Source organism: Haliotis rubra, unplaced genomic scaffold (genome assembly GCF_003918875.1).
Source record: "Haliotis rubra isolate DU_JTF1 unplaced genomic scaffold, ASM391887v1 Scf1245, whole genome shotgun sequence".
Lineage (NCBI taxonomy): Eukaryota > Metazoa > Mollusca > Gastropoda > Lepetellida > Haliotidae > Haliotis > Haliotis rubra.
In genome coordinates this window covers 36307-60407 of record NW_025765165.1, presented here as the reverse complement: position 1 = coordinate 60407, position 24101 = coordinate 36307, and the positions used below count along the sequence as shown (strand labels likewise).

Genomic DNA, 24101 nt, shown 5'->3' with positions numbered 1-24101 from the left:
AGTTACTGCTGCCAACACTATTGTATGTGAATCTAAGAGCGGATGTAAAGGAGGGCACCATCAAACACGATGGAGTCACTGCTGCCAACACTATTGTATGTGAGTCTTAGAGTGGATGTAAAGGAGGGTACCATCAAACACGATGGAGTCACTGCTGCCAACCCTATGTATGTGAGTCTAAGAGTGGATGTAAAGGAGGGCACCATCAAACACGATCGAGTCACTGCTGCCAACACTATGTATGTGAGTCTAACAGTGGATGTAAAGGAGGGCACCATCAAACACGATGGAGTCACTGCTGCCAACACTATGTATGTGAGTCTAACAGTGGATGTAAAGGAGGGCACCATCAAACACAATGGAGTTACTGCTGCCAACACTATGAATTACACCACTAACCAAACTGACCAGTTGAATGTTGATAATAATCAAAGTTCTTTCACCTTCAACTTTGGCCAACATAATAAATGGCTGGTGGGGTAGCTTGGTGGTTAAAGTGTTTGCTCGTGACACCAAAGACCTAGGTTTGACTCTCCACATGTGTGAAGCCCACTTCCTGTATCCCCCACTGTGAAATTTGCTAGAAATATTGCTGAAAACAGCACAAAACCACACACCCTCCCTCCTCTGGAACAAGGCCAACCATATCCAGGACATTGAGTGGGATACCAACATGTGGCTGACAGGAGTTCAAGAGCTGAGTTAAAACAACTTATACCAGATGGTTTCAACATAGTACAGAACATCAGGTGCTCCAGGAAAACAGATGGTGTTGCAATTTCTAACAATCTCCTACCATCAAACATGTTAAGTCCAAATGAAAGTACCTGACCGTATGTTGGGCAGTGCCATGCCAGGACTAGCTCTAGTCTATCCACTAACCACCTTCCAAAAAGACTAAACTCTCAAAACATGACAACTTTAATGGAAATTTCTGATGTTCTTGAATGCACAACACTTCAACCAGGTCAGTGATTGCAACAGTCACGTTGACAGTCGGACTACAGAAACCTTCTGCGATTTACTTAAAGGTCACATGCAACGTAAAACACAACTTTGCAGATTCTGATACCTTTCGGTATGGACTTACCGAAACAAATCGTCAAAAATGCAAATTCAATTTATAAAGTTGAAAAATAACGCGATGAAAAAAAACGGGCGAAATCGGAGTTCAAACGTTTCACTAATTTTCCCCCGACTTTTCGGGGGAAAACTGGTTTCAACAGCTGGGCTGCGCTCATAGCACGTGCGCAGTGAAATAGGTTCGCGCAGCTTGGAAGCGGGTTGTCCGGTGAATACTCGGTGAAGGCTTTGGTGTGAGCTATTTTCTAATGTTTTGTTGATATCTCACAGGCGCGAGCTTTTTATGTTATGACAGTAAATAAACTGTTTATATAATTTCATTTGTCTATTTCACCACACGTTCTTCTTACCGAATCACTTTCTCAGTTCGATACTTGAAAGCAATGTCATTATTTAGCGTTGACAGAATTTGTAACTGTGATATAGATATGTTGTTGTCACAGACAAAACTCAATGTCTTGTTTTATTGACACCTGTGTGTCTGCCTGCCTGTCTGCTAATGACAATATTCAATACACAGCTGCTATCACTGACCACATGCAATTTCAACTTAACACCTATCAGGCTATACACCATAAACAAAATGCATTGATTTATGACCCGAGTTCGGTCTCTGTCACATTATGTAATTACACAGACAGGCAGGTGTGATACTTGAACACATGACATGTTATGATGTCTGTTGATTGTAAAATGTTATACACAAAAAATGAGCATGTATTTACAAAACCCAAAATCTCTATATATACACACACAATGAGCCGTGAGGGGAATCTGCAAACGAACCAGCCGTTACACTTGAGTGCACACCCACCCGCTCTGACTGGGTTCGGTATCCCGGCTGCTTCGTTTCTTGGGAAGTAAACCCAAGTACAAAATATTGCACTTTTGATTTGCAATTGTACGCTTATAATTTTGTTTATATGTTTTTTCATAACCAGCAATGTATATTATGTGTCACGAATAAGTGATAATTGTGTTTTAATTATGTTTGATTTTTTGTTTGCTTGTGACCTTTAACCTTCAAACTTAAGCAGTACATAACTGGTGCCACAAAATTGGTTCGTCTACACTTTGCTTCTCATCATCACTAAAGACAATGACAGCAATGTGGAGGTTGTAGACGTAATTGACAAAGAGTTTACTCAATACCTAGGGCTGTGACTAACTTGCAATACCAAGATCACTGAAGAAATCAGTCAGCTTTAGGAAGTCCAAGAATAATGACGTCAATAATCTTCGAACACACTTGAATCTTTATCCACCATATCTGACGATAAAGTAGCCTCAGACACAAGAACACAGCCCAATATTTTGGATAAACTTGCCACAAGAAAGTTAAGTTGCAGTGGCTTCAAACTGAAAGGTACAATGATGAAGTTCATGAAACACAAAATATTTGCCATTAAGCAGAGAATAATATGCAGACCCAATCAAAGTTGGCGATACACCACCACCTCTATGGACATGCAGATAGACCGCAACTCTACGGGCTGGCAGATATACTACCTCCTCTATGGACACGCAGATACACCACCTCCTCTATGGACACGCAGATATACTACCTCCTCTATGAACATGCAGATAGACCACACCTCTACGGACAGGCAGATATACTACCTCCTCTATGGACACGCAGATATACTACCACCTCTATGGACATGCAGATAGACCACACCTCTATGGACAGGCAGATATATCCAGTGATCAAGAGCATGAGCATCGATCTGCGCAACTGGGAACCGATGTCATGTGTCAACCGATCCCGTTAGTCGCCTTTTTACGACAAGCATGGGTTACTGAAGGCTCATTCTATCCCGGACCTTCACGGGTAGGACAGACACATACACAGTCAACTCTATGGACAGACAGATACACCACCAAATCTATGGACAGATAGGAAATGGAGGCCACCAGGTGTACTTGCTGATAAAGATTGGAGGGTTTTTCATCAGATTGTTTACATTCCTATCTAAAACATGTTTTGTGTTGGGCACATGAAAAACATTTGGCAGGTCAATTGGGTGTGAGCAAACGTACCCCCATCACCTATGCTACTATGATGACCTTGCTGAAGGCTCTAAAACTGGAATGGTGAAGCTGATATTTGTCTCTGATTTGGTTTACCAACCATTCAACACACATGCAGCTGTCCAGCAAATAGACAGCTTACAACCATTTTGCTGAGCAGATGCAGATCCAGTTTGCTACGTTCTGCTGCACCATGATACATACCCCATCACCTACACTACCCAGCATTGCTCGTCTTGGTCCATTGCCTGAAACCAAGCAAGGCAACCAGTACATGCAAGCTACTATCATGTGTGTTCCCACAAGGTTTCCATGGGCTATTCCTTTACGGACAAATTACAGCTACCGTCATTATCAAGGCTTTGGAAAAGGTTTTAACTATGTTCAGTTTACCTAAGACTATTCCGACAGCTCAAGGCTCTATGGTGTAATCTAGCAGGCTGTGCTAGCATCCAGAATCTCAAGTACCTCTAGACAGATTCCATCAGACTTAAGAATATGATAAGGATTTACTGTTTTGAGACTGAGGAAGACAGGGAAGAAAGCATGTATTTGTTGTTGTTTGTAGAGAAGGAGTCAGTAAGGCTTCATGGACCTTACCCTTGAAGGAACAGTGGCTTCATGATAGGTCTGAAATCAGTTTGTTGGACTATGTTTCATCATTTGGATCAGGTTTTAGAAAGCTTGTGAAGTTGCTAGGGATAATTTGAAAGAATCCCTGGACAAGATGAAACTACATTTTGACAAAGAAGTGTCAGGACACAAATGTAAGTCCTGGCAATAAAGTGTTAAGTGGGCAACCTTTACGTGCTAAATACCATGGGCCCTATGTTATTGATATGTGAATGTACCCCGTGTGTTACCACTGTTCCACCTGTAGATAATGTATCAGATTGTCCTATTGATGAGAGATGTGACTTTGTAATTTTTGATGATGATGCTGACTATGCTAAGCTATGCAATTCTGAAATTTAAGCTGACTTAGATGTTAAGCTTGGTTATTTGCCATCTGAGTGAAAAGCTCAAATGTCAGGGATACTTCCAGAGTACACTCACTTGTTTCCTGATGCACCTGGCTGCACAGATTCAGTGTTTGCTGATGCACCTGGCTGCACAGATTCAGTGTGTCATGATGCACCTGGCTGCACAGATTCAGTGTTTCCTGATGCACCTGGCTCCACAGATTCAGTATGTCATGATGCACCTGGCTGCACAGATTCAGTGTTTCCTGATGCACCTGGCTGCACAGATTCAGTGTTTCCTGATGCACCTGGCTCCACAGATTCAGTGTGTCATGATGCACCTGGCTGCACAGATTCAGTGTTTCCTGATGCACCTGGCTCCACAGATTCAGTGTGTCATGATGCACCTGGCTGCACAGATTCAGTGTGTCATGATGCACCTGGCTGCACAGATTCAGTGTTTCCTGATGCACCTGGCTCCACAGATTCATTGTTTCCTGATGCACCTGGCTGCACAGATTCAGTGTTTGATGCCTGGCTGCACAGATTCAGTGTTTCCTGATGCCCTGGCTGCACAGATTCAGTGTGTCATGATGCACCTGGCTCCACAGATTCAGTGTGTCATGATGCACCTGGCTGCACAGATTCAGTGTTTCCTGATGCACCTGGCTGCACAGATTCAGTGTGTCATGATGCACCTGGCTGCACAGATTCAGTGTTTCCTGATGCACCTGGCTGCACAGATTCATTGTTTCCTGATGCACCTGGCTGCACAGATTCAGTGTGTCATGATGCACCTGGCTGCACAGATTCAGTGTTTCCTGATGCACCTGGCTGCACAGATTCAGTGTGTCATGATGCACCTGGCTGTGCAGATTCATTGTTTCCTGATGCACCTGGCTGCACAGATTTAGTGTGTCATGATGCACCTGGCTGCACAGATTCAGTGTTTCCTGATGCACCTGGCTGCACAGATTCAGTGTGTCATGATGCACCTGGCTGCACAGATTCAGTGTGTCATGATGCACCTGGCTGCACAGATTCAGTGTTTCCTGATGCACCTGGCTGCACAGATTCAGTGTTTCCTGATGCACCTGGCTGCACAGATTCAGTGCTTCCTGATGCACCTGGCTGCACAGATTCAGTGTGTCATGATGCACCTGGCTGCACAGATTCAGTGTGTCATGATACACCTGGCTGCACAGATTCAGTGTGTCATGATTCACCTGGCTGCACAGATTCACTGTGACCTGATGCACCTGGCTGCACAGATTCATTGTTTCCTGATGCACCTGGCTGCACAGATTCAGTGTGTCATGATGCACCTGGCTGCACAGATTCAGTGTTTCCTGATGCACCTGGCTGCACAGATTCAGTGTGTCATGATGCACCTGGCTGCACAGATTCATTGTTTCCTGATGCACCTGGCTGCACAGATTTAGTGTGTCATGATGCACCTGGCTGCACAGATTCAGTGTTTCCTGATGCACCTGGCTGCACAGATTCAGTGTGTCATGATGCACCTGGCTGCACAGATTCAGTGTGTCATGATGCACCTGGCTTCACAGACTCAGTGTTTCCTGATGCACCTGGTTGCACAGATTCAGTGTTTCCTGATGCACCTGGCTCCACAGATTCAGTGTTTCCTGATGCACCTGGCTGCACAGATTCATTGTTTCCTGATGCACCTGGCTGCACAGATTCAGTGTGTCATGATGCACAAAGCTGCACAGATTCAGTGTTTCCTGATGCACCTGGCTGCACAGATTCAGTGTTTCCTGATGCACCTGGCTCCACAGATTCAGTGTGTCATGATGCACCTGGCTGCACAGATTCAGTGTGTCATGATGCACCTGGCTGCACAGATTCAGTGTGTCATGATGCACCTGGCTGCACAGATTCAGTGTTTCCTGATGCACCTGGCTGCACAGATTCAGTGTTTCCTGATGCACCTGGCTGCACAGATTCAGTGTGTCATGATGCACCTGGCTGCACAGATTCAGTGTTTCCTGATGCACCTGGCTGCACAGATTCAGTATGTCATGATGCACCTGGCTGCACAGATTCAGTGTGTCATGATGCACCTGGCTGCACAGATTCAGTGTGTCATGATGCACCTGGCTGCACAGATTCAGTGTTTCCTGATGCACCTGGCTGCACAGATTCAGTGTTTCCTGATGCACCTGGCTGCACAGATTCAGTGTTTCCTGATGCACCTGGCTGCACAGATTCAGTGTGTCCTGATGCACCTGGCTGCACAGATTCAGTGTGTCATGATGCACCTGGCTGCACAGATTCAGTGTGTCATGATGCACCTGGCTGCACAGATTCAGTGTGTCATGATGCACCTGGCTGCACAGATTCAGTGTTTCCTGATGCACCTGGATGCACAGATTCAGTGTGTCATGATGCACCTGGCTTCACAGATTCAGTGTTTCCTGATGCACCTGGCTGCACAGATTCAGTGTGTCATGATGCACCTGGCTGCACAGATTCAGTGTGTCATGATGCACCTGGCTGCACAGATTCAATGTTTCCTGATGCACCTGGCTGCACAGATTTAGTGTGTCATGATGCACCTGGCTGCACAGATTCAGTGTTTCCTGATGCACCTGGCTCCACAGATTCAGTGTGTCATGATGCACCTGGCTGCACAGATTCAGTGTGTCATGATGCACCTGGCTGCACAGATTCAGTGTTTCCTGATGCACCTGGCTGCACAGATTCAGTGTGTCATGATGCACCTGGCTGCACAGATTCAGTGTTTCCTGATGCACCTGGCTCCACAGATTCAGTGTGTCATGATGCACCTGGCTCCACAGATTCAGTGTTTCCTGATGCACCTGGCTGCACAGATTCAGTGTGTCATGATGCACCTGGCTGCACAGATTCAGTGTGTCATGATGCACCTGGCTGCACAGATTCAGTGTGACCTGATGCACCTGGCAGCACAGATTCAGTGTTTCCTGATGCACCTGGCCTCACAGATTCATTGTTTCCTGATGCACCTGGCTGCACAGATTCAGTGTGTCATGATGCACAAAGCTGCACAGATTCAGTGTGTCATGATGCACCTGGCTGCACAGATTCAGTGTTTCCTGATGCACCTGGCTGCACAGATTCATTGTTTCCTGATGCACCTAGCAGCACAGATTCAGTGTTTCCTGATGCACCTGGCTGCACAGATTCAGTATGTCATGATGCACCTGGCTGCACAGATTCAGTGTGTCATGATGCACCTGGCTCCACAGATTCAGTGTTTCCTGATGCACCTGGCTCCACAGATTCATTGTTTCCTGATGCACCTAGCAGCACAGATTCAGTGTTTCCTGATGCACCTGGCTGCACAGATTCAGTATGTCATGATGCACCTGGCTGCACAGATTCAGTGTGTCATGATGCACCTGGCTGCACAGATTCAGTGTGTCATGATGCACCTGGCTCCACAGATTCAGTGTTTCCTGATGCACCTGGCTGCACAGATTCAGTGTTTCCTGATGCACCTGGCTGCACAGATTCAGTATGTCATGATGCACCTGGCTGCACAGATTCAGTGTGTCATGATGCACCTGGCTGCACAGATTCAGTGTGTCATGATGCACCTGGCTGCACAGATTCAGTGTTTCCTGATGCACCTGGCTCTACAGATTCAGTGTTTCCTGATGCACCTGGCTGCACAGATTCAGTGTGTCATGGTGCACCTGGCTGCACAGATTCATAGTTCCTGATGCACCTGGCTGCACAGATTCAGTGTGTCATGATGCACCTGGCTGCACAGATTCAGTGTTTCCTGATGCACCTGGCTGCACAGATTCAGTGTTTCCTGGTGCACAAGGCTGCACAGATTCAGTGTGTCATGATGCACCTGGCTGCACAGATTCACTGTTTCCTGATGCACCTGCCTTCACAGATTCAGTGTGTCATGATGCACCTGGCTGCACAGATTCAGTGTTTCCTGATGCACCTGGCTGCACAGATTCAGTGTGTCGTGATGCACCTGGCTGCACAGATTCAGTGTGTCATGATGCACCTGGCTGCACAAGTTCAGTGTTTCCTGATGCACCTGGCTGCACAGATTCAGTGTTTCCTGATGCCAGTGTTCACAAATAGCGTCTGACCCTCTGACAAATCCGGTAGATTCACCAACGGTCCGATAGAAGTCTACAACCCACCGGCCCCAGTGTCTGACTGTATATTTCACAATGACTTTGACTGAAGTTGTCATATGTGACATGTGACACTTGTTTGCTGTTTATTGCTGTTTATAAATCTTATGTTTGTTAATAATTTCAATGCCAATTATAAGAGATGTTAAATCTGAAATGTGAGTTTAATTTTATTCTATGGGACCTGTGAATTTTCAATGGGTCAGACAGACATCTGAAACTTACAGGACCCAATGTCCTGTTACTTTGAAACACCATTTGTGAACACTGGATGCAGGTGTAGGAGACACTCTGGCTGTTAAACAACATCCCTACCTGATGAATCAACATGTGTGGATCCAGAATGGGGGATGCACACAGCCCACACCCTACCAATTTGCTCGGTAAAAAAGTAAAAGTTGTTTTGGAAAGCTGTTATCAGGCTTTTGAGAAAATTAAAGTCATTCTCATGAATTCTGTTCTTCAAGCACCAAATGTCAAGAAACCTTTCAAATTGACCATTGTGTTGGAGCTGTCATGTTACAGGAAGATGCATCAGGCTTTGATCATCCTGTTTGTTATTTCTCAAGGAAAGTTCACAAACATCAAAGACATTATTCCACCATCGAAAAAACGCTGTTGCTGAGTTGTTACCTGTGCAGCAATTGGAAGTGTACCTTGGAACTACTTTGCTTCCTTTACAAGTACGCACTGATCACAACCACTGAAGAACACAAACACAAATGCTAGAGCTTGTCTTGATTTAGAGAACTCAAATATTAAAGTCAAAGACAACATAAAATCTGATGCATTAGCATGTATTTATATAAACATATTTCATGGTTAATTAACATGTGCACTGTTGTTATAAAATGCCAAGCAGGTTTTGTATTTTAATTAGAAAAGAAATTTTTTACTACGTTCAAACTTTCTGTCACCGAAGGGGGAGAGTGTTGTGCAACAATGTCTCACCTGTTGTTCACCTGTAGATTAAGTGAGGGATAGTGGAGTGTGAAAGTTAGATTGTGCTACAACCTTATAGGCCCTGAAACCAAGTAGCATGATCTAGAAAGTTCTATTCTAATCCATAATCACCTGCCTTTGAGACTATTGTGGAATTTCTTGGCTTTTTCTGGGGTATATAAAAAGTGCAAGTTAATATTGCCTTTGATTTCACATTACATTTCAAGTTACCAGGAGAACAGTGTATTATAATCAATATACCCATCCAGGCCCAGGTAAAAGTCACATTAATGTTAGCAGGGGGCCTGGGGCATAGCTACCATTATAAAAAAAAAAGTCCATGATTGCTGCTAAACAGGTTGGGCAAGCCCTCAATACTATCTAAATATAAAGCTTTGCAACCTATCCACGAAAAAAATGGCTTGCTACACGTCTGGTTAGTGATAGTGAAATATACTGTTATTGTCTTTACTGCAATAATCACTGCTCGTGATGAAACTGCCTCAGAATTCCCATAGCCACTCTACATTGTACTGCCATGGTGATCTTTATACTGAAATTGTAGGATTTGTGAACTCTCGCCCCTGCTTTGTTGTCTGTTGGTTTCGTGCAAAGTTCTCTTACTTGGGAATCCAAACGTATCAAGACTTTGTACTTTAATTTATTTATAGACAAACTTTCTGTGTGTGGGGGAAGAACCCAGTAGAACCCCGTTGTCTGCGAGTGTGAGCAGCTGCAGCAGTCTTACGAGCACCTACACTTTCTGTGTGATGCAACACACCTCGTTATACCACGTATAAGCTGATTTGACGATATGATTATGCTGGGAGTTCACACAGCAAAACACGGGACACCAGTAGGAGAACGACTACTCAAATCCCATTATCGCAAGCACAGAACAAACACAACTATACTTACTGGGGATTCTGATGTTCTCGCGGCAAGAAAGTTTCGTCGTCTGACGTCTTTATCAGTCCAAGAGTCCGATTTCCACTGCTCGTCTGCCTCTGACGTCCATGTTTACTCGGTGACTTTGACCTTGACCGACGTCGCACAGGCGCCGGAAGTGAAGACGATGTCGCCATTTCTGCCTTCTTGATTTCTGATTGGTCGATAGATCTTGGTTTACTGAAAGCAAATAGAAGTAGAAGTAAATTCATACAAACAAAAGCAGGCACGCAAGTATCGTTAGGTTGATTTTGATTAGTATGTCAGTTAGCTGAAGTCAATTTGTTCATCGTGAACCTCGTGAAGCGCTCGTACAATCACGCAAACATCCGAATCATATAAATGTATAGAGTATCAAGAGCGGATACAGAATTTTGGAGAAGGGGTTGGGGGGTGCACAAAAATCATGAAGACCAAAGGCTAGTATTTAAAGATGCATTTGATTGAAGATTTAGGAATCGACCATACATAATAACGAATATTTCTCGGTGCACACTATAACCACTCGCTATCAGTCGAACGGGAACAAGGAGAGGGTTTTGGGTTGCGGACTCGTCTGCCGTGTATGGCGCCGGGTACGTTTCTGTATATTTTGACTTTGTTTAGGGTACATTCCTGTATGTATACAGAAACGTACCTGGGGCACACATCTGTAGTACCGGTGGCAACAACAACCCTTTCAGCGCCAGTGGAGGCATCGCGCCATATGTGACGGGTTGAACTCTCCAATGGAATTTTCGGTAGCGTTATAGATCTGACTGACTAATGTATTCTGTTTCATATTGATGAATGTAGGATGAGATAACAGACGACTGATATATGCAGTATCTGTCAAAGCAGATTCCATGGGCAAAGCTGGGATGAAAGTGGTTTAATTGGTCTTTGCAATCAACCCTGATACCAAGCGTTTGTGTGAAAAGGTTACAGTAACTATATATGATGCTTAGCTCCACCGGTTACGGCCGCCAAGTAAACACACTTGTCGTCAAACTGTGCAGTGAACCTAACAAGGGTAACTGCGAGATAGTGCATCGTGTAAACCAGCCGTGTGTTTTCACGTTTCGTCCGTATTCTACCGCCAACGGTGGGGAGAGGTTTGGGGATCTACTCACACTCAGTCCCGCGAATACTGCATGTTTATCTGACGTCTTAATGACTCCGCTGATGGGTCAGTATTTGAAGATTTTAATGAATCATGTCGACGTAAAACTATGCACATGACTGAAACAAAGTTGATGTCTTGCCTCAACCAACATATGATTGATCGGAGCGTAAGGCTAAATATAGAGTAATTGCATCCATTTCTGACACTAACCTCCATCGTGACCCTGACTTACATCAAGCGATTCCAATTACTGTTCCAAAGGAAGCCCAACTTTGGGGTATATATGTTTTACAATTAACTTGTTTTCCTGCCATATATTTAATACATGAAAGCAAAATGCCCGGTGGCACTGGATTTATCAAAAGTTGTTTCTAATTCCACGCAGGGAATGGACCGATCAACTATTCGTCACTTGTAAGGATCACTAATCCTTATCAACGCTATTATGGCTCCATCATCTGTGGTGGAGCCTGGAAAAGTAACCTTCAACTGCTAGATTTTTATCCACCATCAATGCCTTAGGCTTTGCATTGGATCTTTGAGAACATCTCATACTGGCAATTTGTAGATATGAGCCATCTCCTAAACATCATACTTTATAATTATCTTCACAAACATCCATTACAAAACACTAAAAAATTTATGCACACAGCTGCATTTTTAATCCTCTTTATGAGGATCTGCCCAATATGAAGTCACTTCTTATTTCCTCAATAGGAATACGAATAAGATTTTTCTTCTTCTTCTGGATGGAACTCACCTTATCTAAATTAAAGAAATCAGAAACAAATCAACTACAACACCAACAAGAATATTATCGGTTAAAAAGCAAAGAAGATACAGACTAATATTTACAAATGGATCCAAGGATGGAGATACAGTTGTCAGGGCCTCTATCGTTGGATCCATAACCTTATCAATTAGATAACCTGGTAATCTACTACTTCCACAGCCGAATCGCAGGCCATTTTAAGTATACACCAATCATGTCTAAACATAGTCTGTGAATTTTTTTTACCTCTCTAGGCTATAGGCAATAATTGAACAATATAATATTCTTGCAACTGGAAAATATCTGACGTCACTTCTAATTAAAAACTGTGATGATAAACCGGTTGTTAGATGTTGCAGCACAGATCTAATGCAAATGAAGTACGACAACCAACGAGATGAAAACACATTACATCAAAATGATCCAACGATCAGCCACACCTACTGGGGTCGTAAGGTCAGATTTGAAGAGGTCATTATCCGACAATATCGTATTTTCAGTGTGAAGCAGCCTCAGGCCTTTCAGTTATGCAAATTCTCAGGTAACATCTTTCTTTGAAGAAATAGAATTAATTCATAAATTGTGATTTACGAAGTACGTCATTACACACACACACACACACACACACACACACACACACACACACACACACACACACACACACACACACACACACACACACACACACGACCGCCTCCGTGGTGTAGTGGTTAGAGCGTCCGCCCGGAGAGCGGAAGGTCGCGGGTTCGATCCCCGACCGCGTCATACCAAAAGACGTTAAAATATGGTACTTGTTGGTCCATGCCTGGCGCTCGGCATTTTTGGGTACAACAAGGACTGGTCAGCTCGGAGTCAGTATACTGTGTCTGAGGGGGGTATTCATGCTTCACTGCGGCATGGTATCTCAGTGGGCTAGCACTATAAAACCAGGTATGTCTGGGCTAGTGCAAGCAGCCGCACATACACAAACACGCATGCACGTCGTCATATGATCGAAATATTCTCAAGCGTGACGTTAAACCCAATTTCACCTCACCTCACCTCACACAGACACACACACTAAAAAGTTAAGCACCCCCTGATATTTTCACAATGCCAAATGTATGTATATATATTTTTTCTTTGTGTGTGTATATATATATATATATATATATAATGACGTACTTTGTAAATCACAATTATATATATACACGGATATATATATATACACACACACACACAAAGGAAAAAGTTAAGCACCCCCTGATATTTTCACAATGTCAAATGTATATATATATTTTTTCTTTGTGTGTGTGTGTGTATATATATAATGACGTACTTTGTAAATCACAATTATATATATACATGGATATATATATATACACACACACACACAAAGAAAAAAGTTAAGCACCCCCTGATATTTTCACAATGCCACATGGCAAAAAACATGTCAGGTCCGTAATTATTTGTAAATACCATTTTCTTAGCCATGAAACAAGGAATTGGAATTCAGTGTAACCATAGTTGTTTGTGGTGTCTATTTTCACTTTCACACGAGAAAATTCGGATCGGCCGAAAAATAGGTCATTGTCTGAATGGGTTAATGAGACTCATGTTTCGGTTTGTTGTAGTGACAGGAGGCCTTCCAGACATTGGACGGTTCATTGCACTTCCGGTCTGCGCATGTTTCCGGACTAAACGGCTAACAACGGTGTACTGGCAGCCCAGAATTCGTCCAATCGCCTTAAAGGACATTCCTGCGGTATGCATACCAATAATCTGATTCCTAGTGTCGATTGACAATCGTCTCCATGCCATGTTCCATGAATATGCTTGAATGGCCGTTTCAGCCAACGTTAAATACCCACAAATACAGTTGGGCCATACTGCTTTGTGTGATCCTCGAGGGTAGCATGTAGCACGGGCACATGTCACAAGCGACACGAGCGCGATTGTTACGCATCACTGGTCATGTGGTCTCACGTAAACTCTACTCTTCCCATAAATATTCCATGTATCACTATTTCAAATAATGGGGGAATACATTCATCAAAATATCAGGTTGCGCGTAACTTTTTTCTTTGTGTATATATGCATGATGAATTATCAACCGAGGTTGTAAGTGGCTGGGACTTTACGGAACTTACGGACTTTACGGACTTTTTAGAGCTGTGCCAAGTGAAGGAGTAACAGTGTGAGTAGGTACCTTAGCTGTCTGATAGAGCTGTGCCAAGTGAAGGAGTAATAGTGTGATTGGGTACCTTAGCTGTCTGTTAGAGCTGTGCCAAGTGAAGGAGTAATAGTGTGATTGGGAACCTTAGCTGTCTGTTAGAGCTGTGCCAAGTGAAGGAGTAACAGTGTGAGTGGGTACCTTAGCTGTCTGTTAGAGCTGTGCCAAGTGAAGGAGTAACAGTGTGAGTGGGTACCTTAGCTGTCTGTTAGATTGGGTAACCTTTAGCTGTCTGTTAGAGTTGTGCCAAGTGAAGTAGTAACAGTGTGAGTGGGTACCTTAGCTGTCTGTTAGAGCTGTGCCAAGTGAAAGAGTAACAGTGTGAGTGGGTACCTTAGCTGTCTGTTAGAGCTGTGCCAAGTGAAGGAGTAACAGTGTGAGTGGGTACCTTAGATTTCTGTTAGAGTTGTGCCAAGTGAAGGAGTAACAGTGTGGGTGGGTACCTTAGATTTCTGTTAGAGCTGTGCCAAGTGAAGGAGTAACAGTGTGGGTGGGTACCTTAGATTTCTGTTAGAGTTGTGCCAAGTGAAGGAGTAACAGTGTGAGTGGATACCTTAGCTGTCTGTTAGAGTTGTGCCAAGTGAAGGAGTAACAGTGTGAGTGGGTACCATAGCTGTCTGTTAGAGCTGTGCCAAGTGAAGGAGTAACAGTGTGAGTGGGTACCATAGCTGTCTGTTAGAGCTGTGCCAAGTGAAGGAGTAACAGTGTGATTGGGTACCTTAGCTGCCTGTTAGAGCTGTGCCAAGTGAAGGAGTAACAGTGTGAGTGGGTACCATAGCTGTCTGTGAGAGTTGTGCCAAGTGAAGGAGTAACAGTGTGAGTGGGTACCTTAGCTGTCTGTTAGAGTTGTGCCAAGTGAAGGAGTAACAGTGTGAGTCGGCAACTTAGCTGTCTGTTAGAGCTGTGCCAAGTGAAGGAATAACAGTGTGAGTGGGTACCATAGCTGTCTGTTAGAGCTGTGCCAAGTAAAGGAGTAACAGTGTGGGTGGATACCTTAGCTGTCTATTAGAGTTATGCCAAGTGAAGTAGTAACAATGTCATTGGGTATCTTAGCTGTCTGTTAGAGTTATTCCAAGTGAAGGAGTAACAGTGTGAGTGGATACCTTAGCTGTCTATTAGAGTTATGCCAAGTGAAGGAGTAACAGTGTGAGTGGGTACCTTAGCTGTCTGTTAGAGCTGTGCCAAGTGAAGGAGTAACAGTGTGAGTTGGTACCTTAGCTGCCTGTTAGAGCTGTGCCAAGTGAAGGAGTAACAGTGTGAGTGGATACCTTAGCTGTCTATTAGAGTTATGCCAAGTGAAGGAGTAACAGTGTGAGTGGGTACCTTAGCTGTCTGTTAGAGCTGTGCCAAGTGAAGGAGTAACAGTGTGATTGGGTACCTTAGCTGTCTATTAGGGTTATGCCAAGTGAAAGAGTAACAGTGTGATTGGGTACCTTAGCTGTCTGTTAGAGCTGTGCCAAGTGAAGGAGTAACAGTGTGAGTTGGTACCTTAGTTGCCTGTTAGAGTTGTGCCAAGTGAAGGAGTAACAGTGTGAGTGGGTACCTTAGCTGTCTGTTAGAGTTGTGCCAAGTGAAGGAGTAACAGTGTGAGTGGGTACCTTAGCTGCCTGTTAGAGCTGTGCCAAGTGAAGGAGTAACAGTGTGGGTGGGTACCTTAGCTGTCTGTTAGAGCTCTGCCAAGTGAAGGAGTAACAGTGTGAGTGGGTACCTTAACTGTCTGTTAGAGTTGTGCCAAGTGAAGGAGTAACAGTGTGAGTGGGTACCTTAACTGTCTGTTAGAGTTGTGCCAAGTGAAGGAGTAACAGTGTGAGTGGATACCTTAGCTGTCTATTAGAGTTGTGCCAAGTGAAGGAGTAACAATGTGAGTGGGTACCTTAGCTGTCTGTTAGAGCTGTGCCAAGTGAATGAGTAACAGTGTGAGTGGATACCTTAGCTGTCTGTTAGAGCTGTGCCAAGTGAATGAGTAACAGTGTGAGTGGGTACCTTAGCTGTCTGTTAGAGCTGTGCCAAATGAAGGAGTAACAGTGTGATTGGGTACCTTAGCTGTCTGTTTGAGTTATGCCAAGTGAAGTAGTAACAATGTGATTGGGTATCTTAGCTGTCTGTTAGAGTTATTCCAAGTGAAGGAGTAACAGTGTGAGTAGATACCTTAGCTGTCTATTAGAGTTATGCCAAGTGAAGGAGTAACAGTGTGAGTGGGTACCTTAGCTGTCTGTTAGAGCTGTGCCAAATGAAGGAGTAACAGTGTGAGTTGGTACCTTAGCTGTCTATTAGAGTTGTGCCAAGTGAAGGAGTAACAGTGTGAGTGGATACCTTAGCTGTCTATTAGAGTTATGCCAAGTGAAGGAGTAACAGTGTGAGTGGGTACCTTAGCTGTCTGTTAGAGCTGTGCCAAATGAAGGAGTAACAGTGTGAGTTGGTACCTTAGCTGTCTGTTAGAGCTGTGCCAAATGAAGGAGTAACAGTGTGAGTGGGTACCTTAGCTGTCTATTTGAGTTATTCCAAGTGAAGGAGTAACAGTGTGAGTGGATACCTTAGCTGTCTATTAGAGTTATTCCAAGTGAAGGAGTAACAGTGTGAGTGGGTACCTTAGCTGTCTATTAGAGCTGTGCCAAGTGACGGAGTAACAGTGTGAGTGGATACCTTAGCTGTCTATTAGAGTTATGCCAAGTGAAGGAGTAACAGTGTGAGTGGGTATCTTAGCTGTCTGTTAGAGTTATTCCAAGTGAAGGAGTAACAGTGTGAGTAGATACCTTAGCTGTCTATTAGAGTTATTCCAAGTGAAGGAGTAACAGTGTGAGTGGGTACCTTAGCTGTCTGTTAGAGCTGTGCCAAATGAAGGAGTAACAGTGTGAGTTGGTACCTTAGCTGCCTGTTAGAGCTGTGCCAAGTGAAGGAGTAACAGTGTGAGTGGATACCTTAGCTGTCTATTAGAGTTATGCCAAGTGAAGGAGTAACAGTGTGAGTGGGTATCTTAGCTGTCTGTTAGAGCTGTGCCAAGTGAAGGAGTAACAGTGTGATTGGGTACCTTAGCTGCCTGTTAGAGCTGTGCCAAGTGAAGGAGTAACAGTGTGAGTGGGTACCTTAGCTGTCTATTAGGGTTATGCCAAGTGAAGTAGTAACTATGTGATTGGGTATCTTAGCTGTCTGTTAGAGTTGTGTCAAGTGAAGGAGTTACAGTGTGGTCGGATACCTTAGCTGTCTATTAGAGTTATGCCAAGTGAAGGAGTAACAGTTTGAGTGGGTACCTTAGCTGTCTGTTAGAGCTGTGCCAAGTGAAGGAGTAACAGTGTGAGTTGGTACCTTAGCTGCCTGTTAGAGCTGTGCCAAGTGAAGGAGTAACAGTGTGAGTGGATACCTTAGCTGTCTATTAGAGTTATGCCAAGTGAAGGAGTAACAGTGTGAGTGGGTACCTTAGCTGCCTGTTAGAGCTGTGCCAAGTGAAGGAGTAACAGTTTGAGTGGGTACCTTAGATTTCTGTTAGAGCTGTGCCAAGTGAAGGAGTAACAGTGTGAGTGGGTACCTTAGCTGTCTATTAGGGTTATGCCAAGTGAAGTAGTAACTATGTGATTGGGTATCTTAGCTGTCTGTTAGAGTTGTGTCAAGTCAAGCTGTGTAAGAAATAGCATGCTCTATATTTTCCTGATGTCTTCTCTTGAGTCATGATTGACGGTCACCTGATCGCCTTGCAGCAACTCGTTGTAATATAAATGGTATCTGAGAGCCAGACGTGCAGTTGTTTAGGTTACATATACTGGCGTCCTTGACGTGATCGGACCAGAAGCAGTGAGGACTGACCACCACAAGAAGCAGTGAGCACTGACCACCACTAGAAGCAGTGAGCACTAACCACCACAAGAAGCAGTGAGCACTAACCACCGCTAGAAGCAGTGAGCACTAACCACCGCTAGAAGCAGTGAGCACTAACCACCACAAGAAGCAGTGAGCACTGACCACCACTAGAAGCAGTGAGCACTAACCACCACAAGAAGCAGTGAGCACTGACCACCACTAGAAGCAGTGAGCACTAACCACCACAAGAAGCAGTGAGCACTGACCACCGCTAGAAGCAGTGAGCACTAACCACCACAAGAAGCAGTGAGCACTGACCACCACTAGAAGCAGTGAGCACTAACCACCACAAGAAGCAGTGAGCACTGACCACCACTAGAAGCAGTGAGCACTAACCACCACAAGAAGCAGTGAGCACTGACCACCACTAGAAGCAGTGAGCACTAACCACCGCTAGAAGCAGTGAGCACTGACCACCACTAGAAGCAAAGGGTGACGCCAGAAACACAACAGAAGTGGGCACGTGACTTAGATCGGTGCAAAAGTGAACGCTTTTGGTACAACACTGGTGACGTTGTGTGCAACATGGTTTCAACAGGGTGCGACGGACACGGAGACGTGGAGGCGCCATCCTCAAGGCTGCTGCAGCAGTGACACCAATCTTACCTGGGGAGGTATTCGAGGGTCGTGACACATGACTCACAGGTCTGTGGGAGGCAGGAGACGCTGGAGGGGACCGCGTCGGACTGGACTCGCGTGACATCCCCAGCCATTGCTTCATTCGCTCCATCATTGTCAACCCTTGGCGTCGTTTAGCTGGCCAACCCTTGGCGTCGTTTAGCTGGCCAACCCTTGGCGTCGTTTAGCTGGCCAACCCTTGGCGTCGTTTAGCTGTTCAACCCTTGGCGTCGCTTAGCTGTTCAACCCTTGGCGTTGCTTAGCTGTTCAACCCTTCGCGTCGCTTAGCTGGTCAACCTTGGTGTCACATCTACTAAAGGAGAATAAAGTCACAGCTATAATAAGCAAACTCACATTAAAAGCCGCACATCCAGACTGTGGGCTAATGTGTGCAATGACAGCTCCCTGAAGCTGAAGAGGTGGCCTTGCCGAGATGACTGCGACCAGCCGCACTGCTTGCAGTGTACCTTTGTGGTCTCATTATGACAATGTCTCACGTGAGATAATGGCGTCGGTTGTTCAATAGGGAGGAGAGTTGTAGAACATGGAACATGTAAACATTCCCCTGATATTACTGGCTAGAGACAAACAGACGACAGACGACGGGAGGCAAAGTCTTGTACATTTTAATGTCGTCAAGTTGGGCTATCCATTGTTGGAAATGTGCTTTTCATCGACCTGATGTTGTCTCCTACAAAATATACCTATCTTCGCCTTAGCTGTCTGTTAGAGTTGTGTCAAGTCAAGCTGTGTAGAAAAAACCATGCGCTATATCTTCTCCTTAGCTGTCTGTTAGAGTTGTGTCAAGTCAAGCTGTGTAAGAAATAGCATGCTCTATATCTTCTCACATGCTCTATATCTTCTCACATGCTGCTGGCTGCTGAGTTTGTTTGTTTTTCTGATCCAAGCCAAATATGGGAAAATGAAAACTCTTACAATATTGACTACCAGCATCCATGGTCAGCGTACTACTGAGGACATTATGAAACACACGACGCACCTGTTGTTGTTGTTGTTGTTTGTTTGTTGCGTTGTTCCAGATGATAACTAATTATTTCGTATGAGCTGATACATTTTTGCACTAAGCACCACTCAAAACCACCAGGCACCACACAGAACCACCTAACACAACTCGGTACTACCAAACACCTAACACCCCTGAGAACTATCACACGCACTTAGAACTACCAAACACCTCTCGATGCTGCCCAACACCCCTTAGAACCACCCAACATCCCTCAGCACTACCAAACACACACACACACAGAGAACTAACCCCCCTCCCTCAGAACTACCCAACTACCCTCAGAACTACTCAACATCCCTCAGAACTACCCAACACCCCTCAGAACCACCAGACACCACTCAGAACCACCAGGCTCCGCTCAGAGTCGCCAGGCTCCACTCAGAGTCACCAGGCTCCGCTCAGAACCACCAGGCTCCGCTCAGAACCACAAGGCTCCGCTCAGAGTCACCAGGCTCCGCTTAGAGTCACCAGGCTCCGCTCAGAACCACCAGGCACCACTCAGAACCACCAGGCACCACTCAGAACCACCAGGCACCACTCAGAGTCACCAAGCAGCTCTCAGAACCACCAGGCACCACTCAGAACCACCACGGCAACACATTAATAAACATAACTCTTTCTCCAGCTGTAACGTGCCTTGAAACCGCCACAGGGCCACTTTGAAAGTTGTGGAGAAATATATCTCTAGACATACACGAACTAAATGAGTCCGCCGGGAACACCGCCTCTCCCGTTCCCGCTGTTGTATCAGTCCAAATGACGTGCACACCCTTGACAGCTGCACGCATCACAGACATCCTGTCGCCTTCTGCATCCTCTCATCAACATGGAAACAGTCTCTCCTTCCCAGTTCAGCTAAACATTGACACCGCCTATTGATCATGTCTATTTATCCTACACACAATACCACTCCCTACACACAATACCACTCCCTACACACAATACCACTGTCTACACACAATACCATTGTCTACACACAATACCATTTTCTACACACAATACCACTCCCTACACACAATACTTCTACTTACACACAATACCATTGTCTACACACAATACAGCTCCCTACACACAATACCATTGTCTACACACAATACCTTTGTCTACACACAATACACCTCCCTACACACAATACCACTCCCTACACACAATACCATTGTCTACACACAATACCACTCCCTACACACAATACTTCTCCCTACACACAATACCACTCCCTACACACAATACCACTCCCTACACACAATACCACTCCCTACATACAATACCTTTGTCCACACACAATACCATTGCCAACATACTATGTCAATGCTACACACAATACCATTCCCAGCATACTATGTCAATGCTACACACAATACTATTGCCACTATCGTATGTCAATGCTACACACAATAACATTGCCAACATATTATGTCAATGCTACACACAATACCATTGCCAGCATACTATGTCAATGTTACACACAATACCATTGCTACCATCCTATGTCAATGCTACACACAATACTATTGCCACTATCGTATGTCAATGCTACACACAATACCATTGTCAGCATACTATGTCAATGCTACACACAATACCATTGCCACTATCGTATGTCAATGCTACACACAATACCATTGCCAGCATATACCATTGCTACATACACAATACCATTGCTACCATCCTATGTCAATGCTACACACAATACTATTGCCACTATCGTATGTCATGCTACACACAATCATTGCTATGTTATGTCAATGCTACACCCAATACCATTGTCAGCATACTATGTCAATGCTACACACAATACCATTGCCACCATCCTATGTCAATGCTACACACAATACCATTGCCACTATCGTATGTCAATGCTACACACAATACCATTGCCAGCATACTATGTCAATGCTACGCACAATACCATTGCAACCATCCTATGTCAATGCTACACACAATACTATTGCCACTATCGTATGTCAATGCTACACACAATACCATTGTCAGCATACTATGTCAATGCTACACACAATACCATTGCTACCATCCTATGTCAATGCTACACACAATACTATTGCCACTATCGTATGTCAATGCTACACACAATACCATTGTCAGCATACTATGTCAATGCTACACACAATACCATTGCCAGCATACTATGTCAATGCTACGCACAATACCATTGCTACCATCCTATGTCAATGCTACACACAATACTATTGCCACTATCGTATGTCAATGCTACACACAATACCATTGTCAGCATACTATGTCAATGCTACACACAATACCATTGTCAGCATACTATGTCAATGCTACACACAATACCATTGCTACCATCCTATGTCAATGCTACACACAATACCATTGCCAGCATACTATGTCAATGCTACGCACAATACCATTGCTACCATCCTATGTCAATGCTACACACAATACTATTGCCACTATCGTATGTCAATGCTACACACAATACCATTGTCAGCATACTATGTCAATGCTACACACAATACCATTGTCAGCATACTATGTCAAAGCTACACACAATACTATTGTGATGAACACATGACGGGTGATGAACACATGACGGGTGATGAACACATGACGGGTGATGAACACACGACCGCTGTGATGAACACATGACCATTGTGATGAACACACGACCGCTGTGATGACTGACTGACTGACTGAGTTTAGTTTTACGCCGCTTTTAGCAATATTCCAGCAATATCACGGCGGGGGACACCAGAAATGGGCTTAACACATTGTGCCCATGTGGGGAATCGAACCCGGGTCTTCGGCGTGACGAGCCAACGCTTTAACCACTAGGCTACCCCACCACCCCGACCGCTGTGATGAACACATGACCATTGTGATGAACACATGACCGTTGTGATAAACACATGACCATTGTGATGAACACACGACCGTTGTGATCAACACATGACCATTGTGATGAACACATGACCGTTGTGATAAACACATGACCATTGTGATGAACACATGACCATTGTGGTGAACACATGGCCGTTGTGATGAACACATGACCGTTGTGATGAACACATGACCGTTGAGATGAACACACGACCGTTGTGATAAACACACAATACGAACCATAAGTAGCCTCCACAACAACTTACTAAAGTCAACAAGACACTACCATCGCTGTATGGCTGAAGCGACGTCAGATTTCAACTCACTCACCCATCATCACACGAGGAATCAAATCTGGAGATACAGGGTATTATTGAAAGGTACGAACCCTCATAGCTCTCTCTTCGTGTGCGTCTTTATCTGTGGGTACAGAGGTCCGGTATCTTACACATGTGTACAAAGGTCCGGTATCTAACACATGGGTGCAAAATTCCACCATCTTACACACGGATACAAAGGTCCGATATCTTACACATAGTTACATAGGTCCGATATCTTACGCATAGTTACACAGGTCCGATATCTTACACATAGTTACAAAGGTCCGGTATCTCACACATGGGTACAAAGGTCCGGTATCTTACACATGGGTACAAAGGTCCGGTATCTTACACATGGGTACAAAGGTTCGGTATCTTACACATGGGTACAAAGGTCCGATATCTTACACATGGGTACAAAGGTCCGGTATCTTACACACGGATACAAAGGTCCGATATCTTACACATAGTTACATAGGTCCGATATCTTACACATAGTTACACAGGTCCGATATCTTACACATAGTTACAAAGGTCCGGTATCTCACACATGGGTACAAAGGTCCGGTATCTTAAACATGGTTACAAAGGTCCGACACATGGGTAATAAGGTCCGGTATCTTACACATGGGTACAAAGGTTCGGTATCTTACACATGGGTACAAAGGTCCGGTATCTTACACATGGGTACGAAGGTCCGGTATCTTACACATGGGTGCAAAGGTCCGGTATCTTACACATGGGTACAAAGGTCCGGTATCTTACACATGGGTGCAAAGGGCCGGTATCTTACACATGGGTACAAAGGTCCGGTATCTTACACATGGGTACAAAGGTCCGGTATCTTACACATGGGTGCAAAGGTCCGGTATCTTACACATGGGTACAAAGGTCCGGTATCTTACACATGGGTGCAAAGGGCCGGTATCTTACACATGGGTACAAGGGTCCGGTATCTTACACATGGGTGCAAAGGTCCGGTATCTTACACATGGGTACAAAGGTCCGGTATCTTACACATGGGTACAAAGGTCCGGTAACTTACACATGGGTAGAAAGGTCCGGTATCTTACTCGTGAGTACAAAGGTCCGGTATCTTACACATGGGTACAAAGGTCCGGTATCTTACTCGTGAGTACAAAGGTCCGGTATCTTACTCGTGGGTACAAAGGTCCGGTATCTTACTCGTGAGTACAAAGGT

At 44.6% G+C, this 24101-nt stretch overlaps 1 protein-coding gene across 1 annotated transcript in view; it reads right to left on the bottom strand.

Annotated features, from left to right (window-relative positions):
- The window catches only part of LOC124266296 (BAI1-associated protein 3-like), a gene marked incomplete at its 3' end in the record, with an annotated part of 222224 nt that overhangs the window by 179734 nt on the left and 18389 nt on the right, over positions 1 to 24101 (bottom strand). The window contains 2 exon segments of the mRNA XM_046701113.1: positions 10103 to 10315; positions 18682 to 19004. Coding sequence (XP_046557069.1) covers positions 10103 to 10315; positions 18682 to 18806 — 338 coding nt within the window.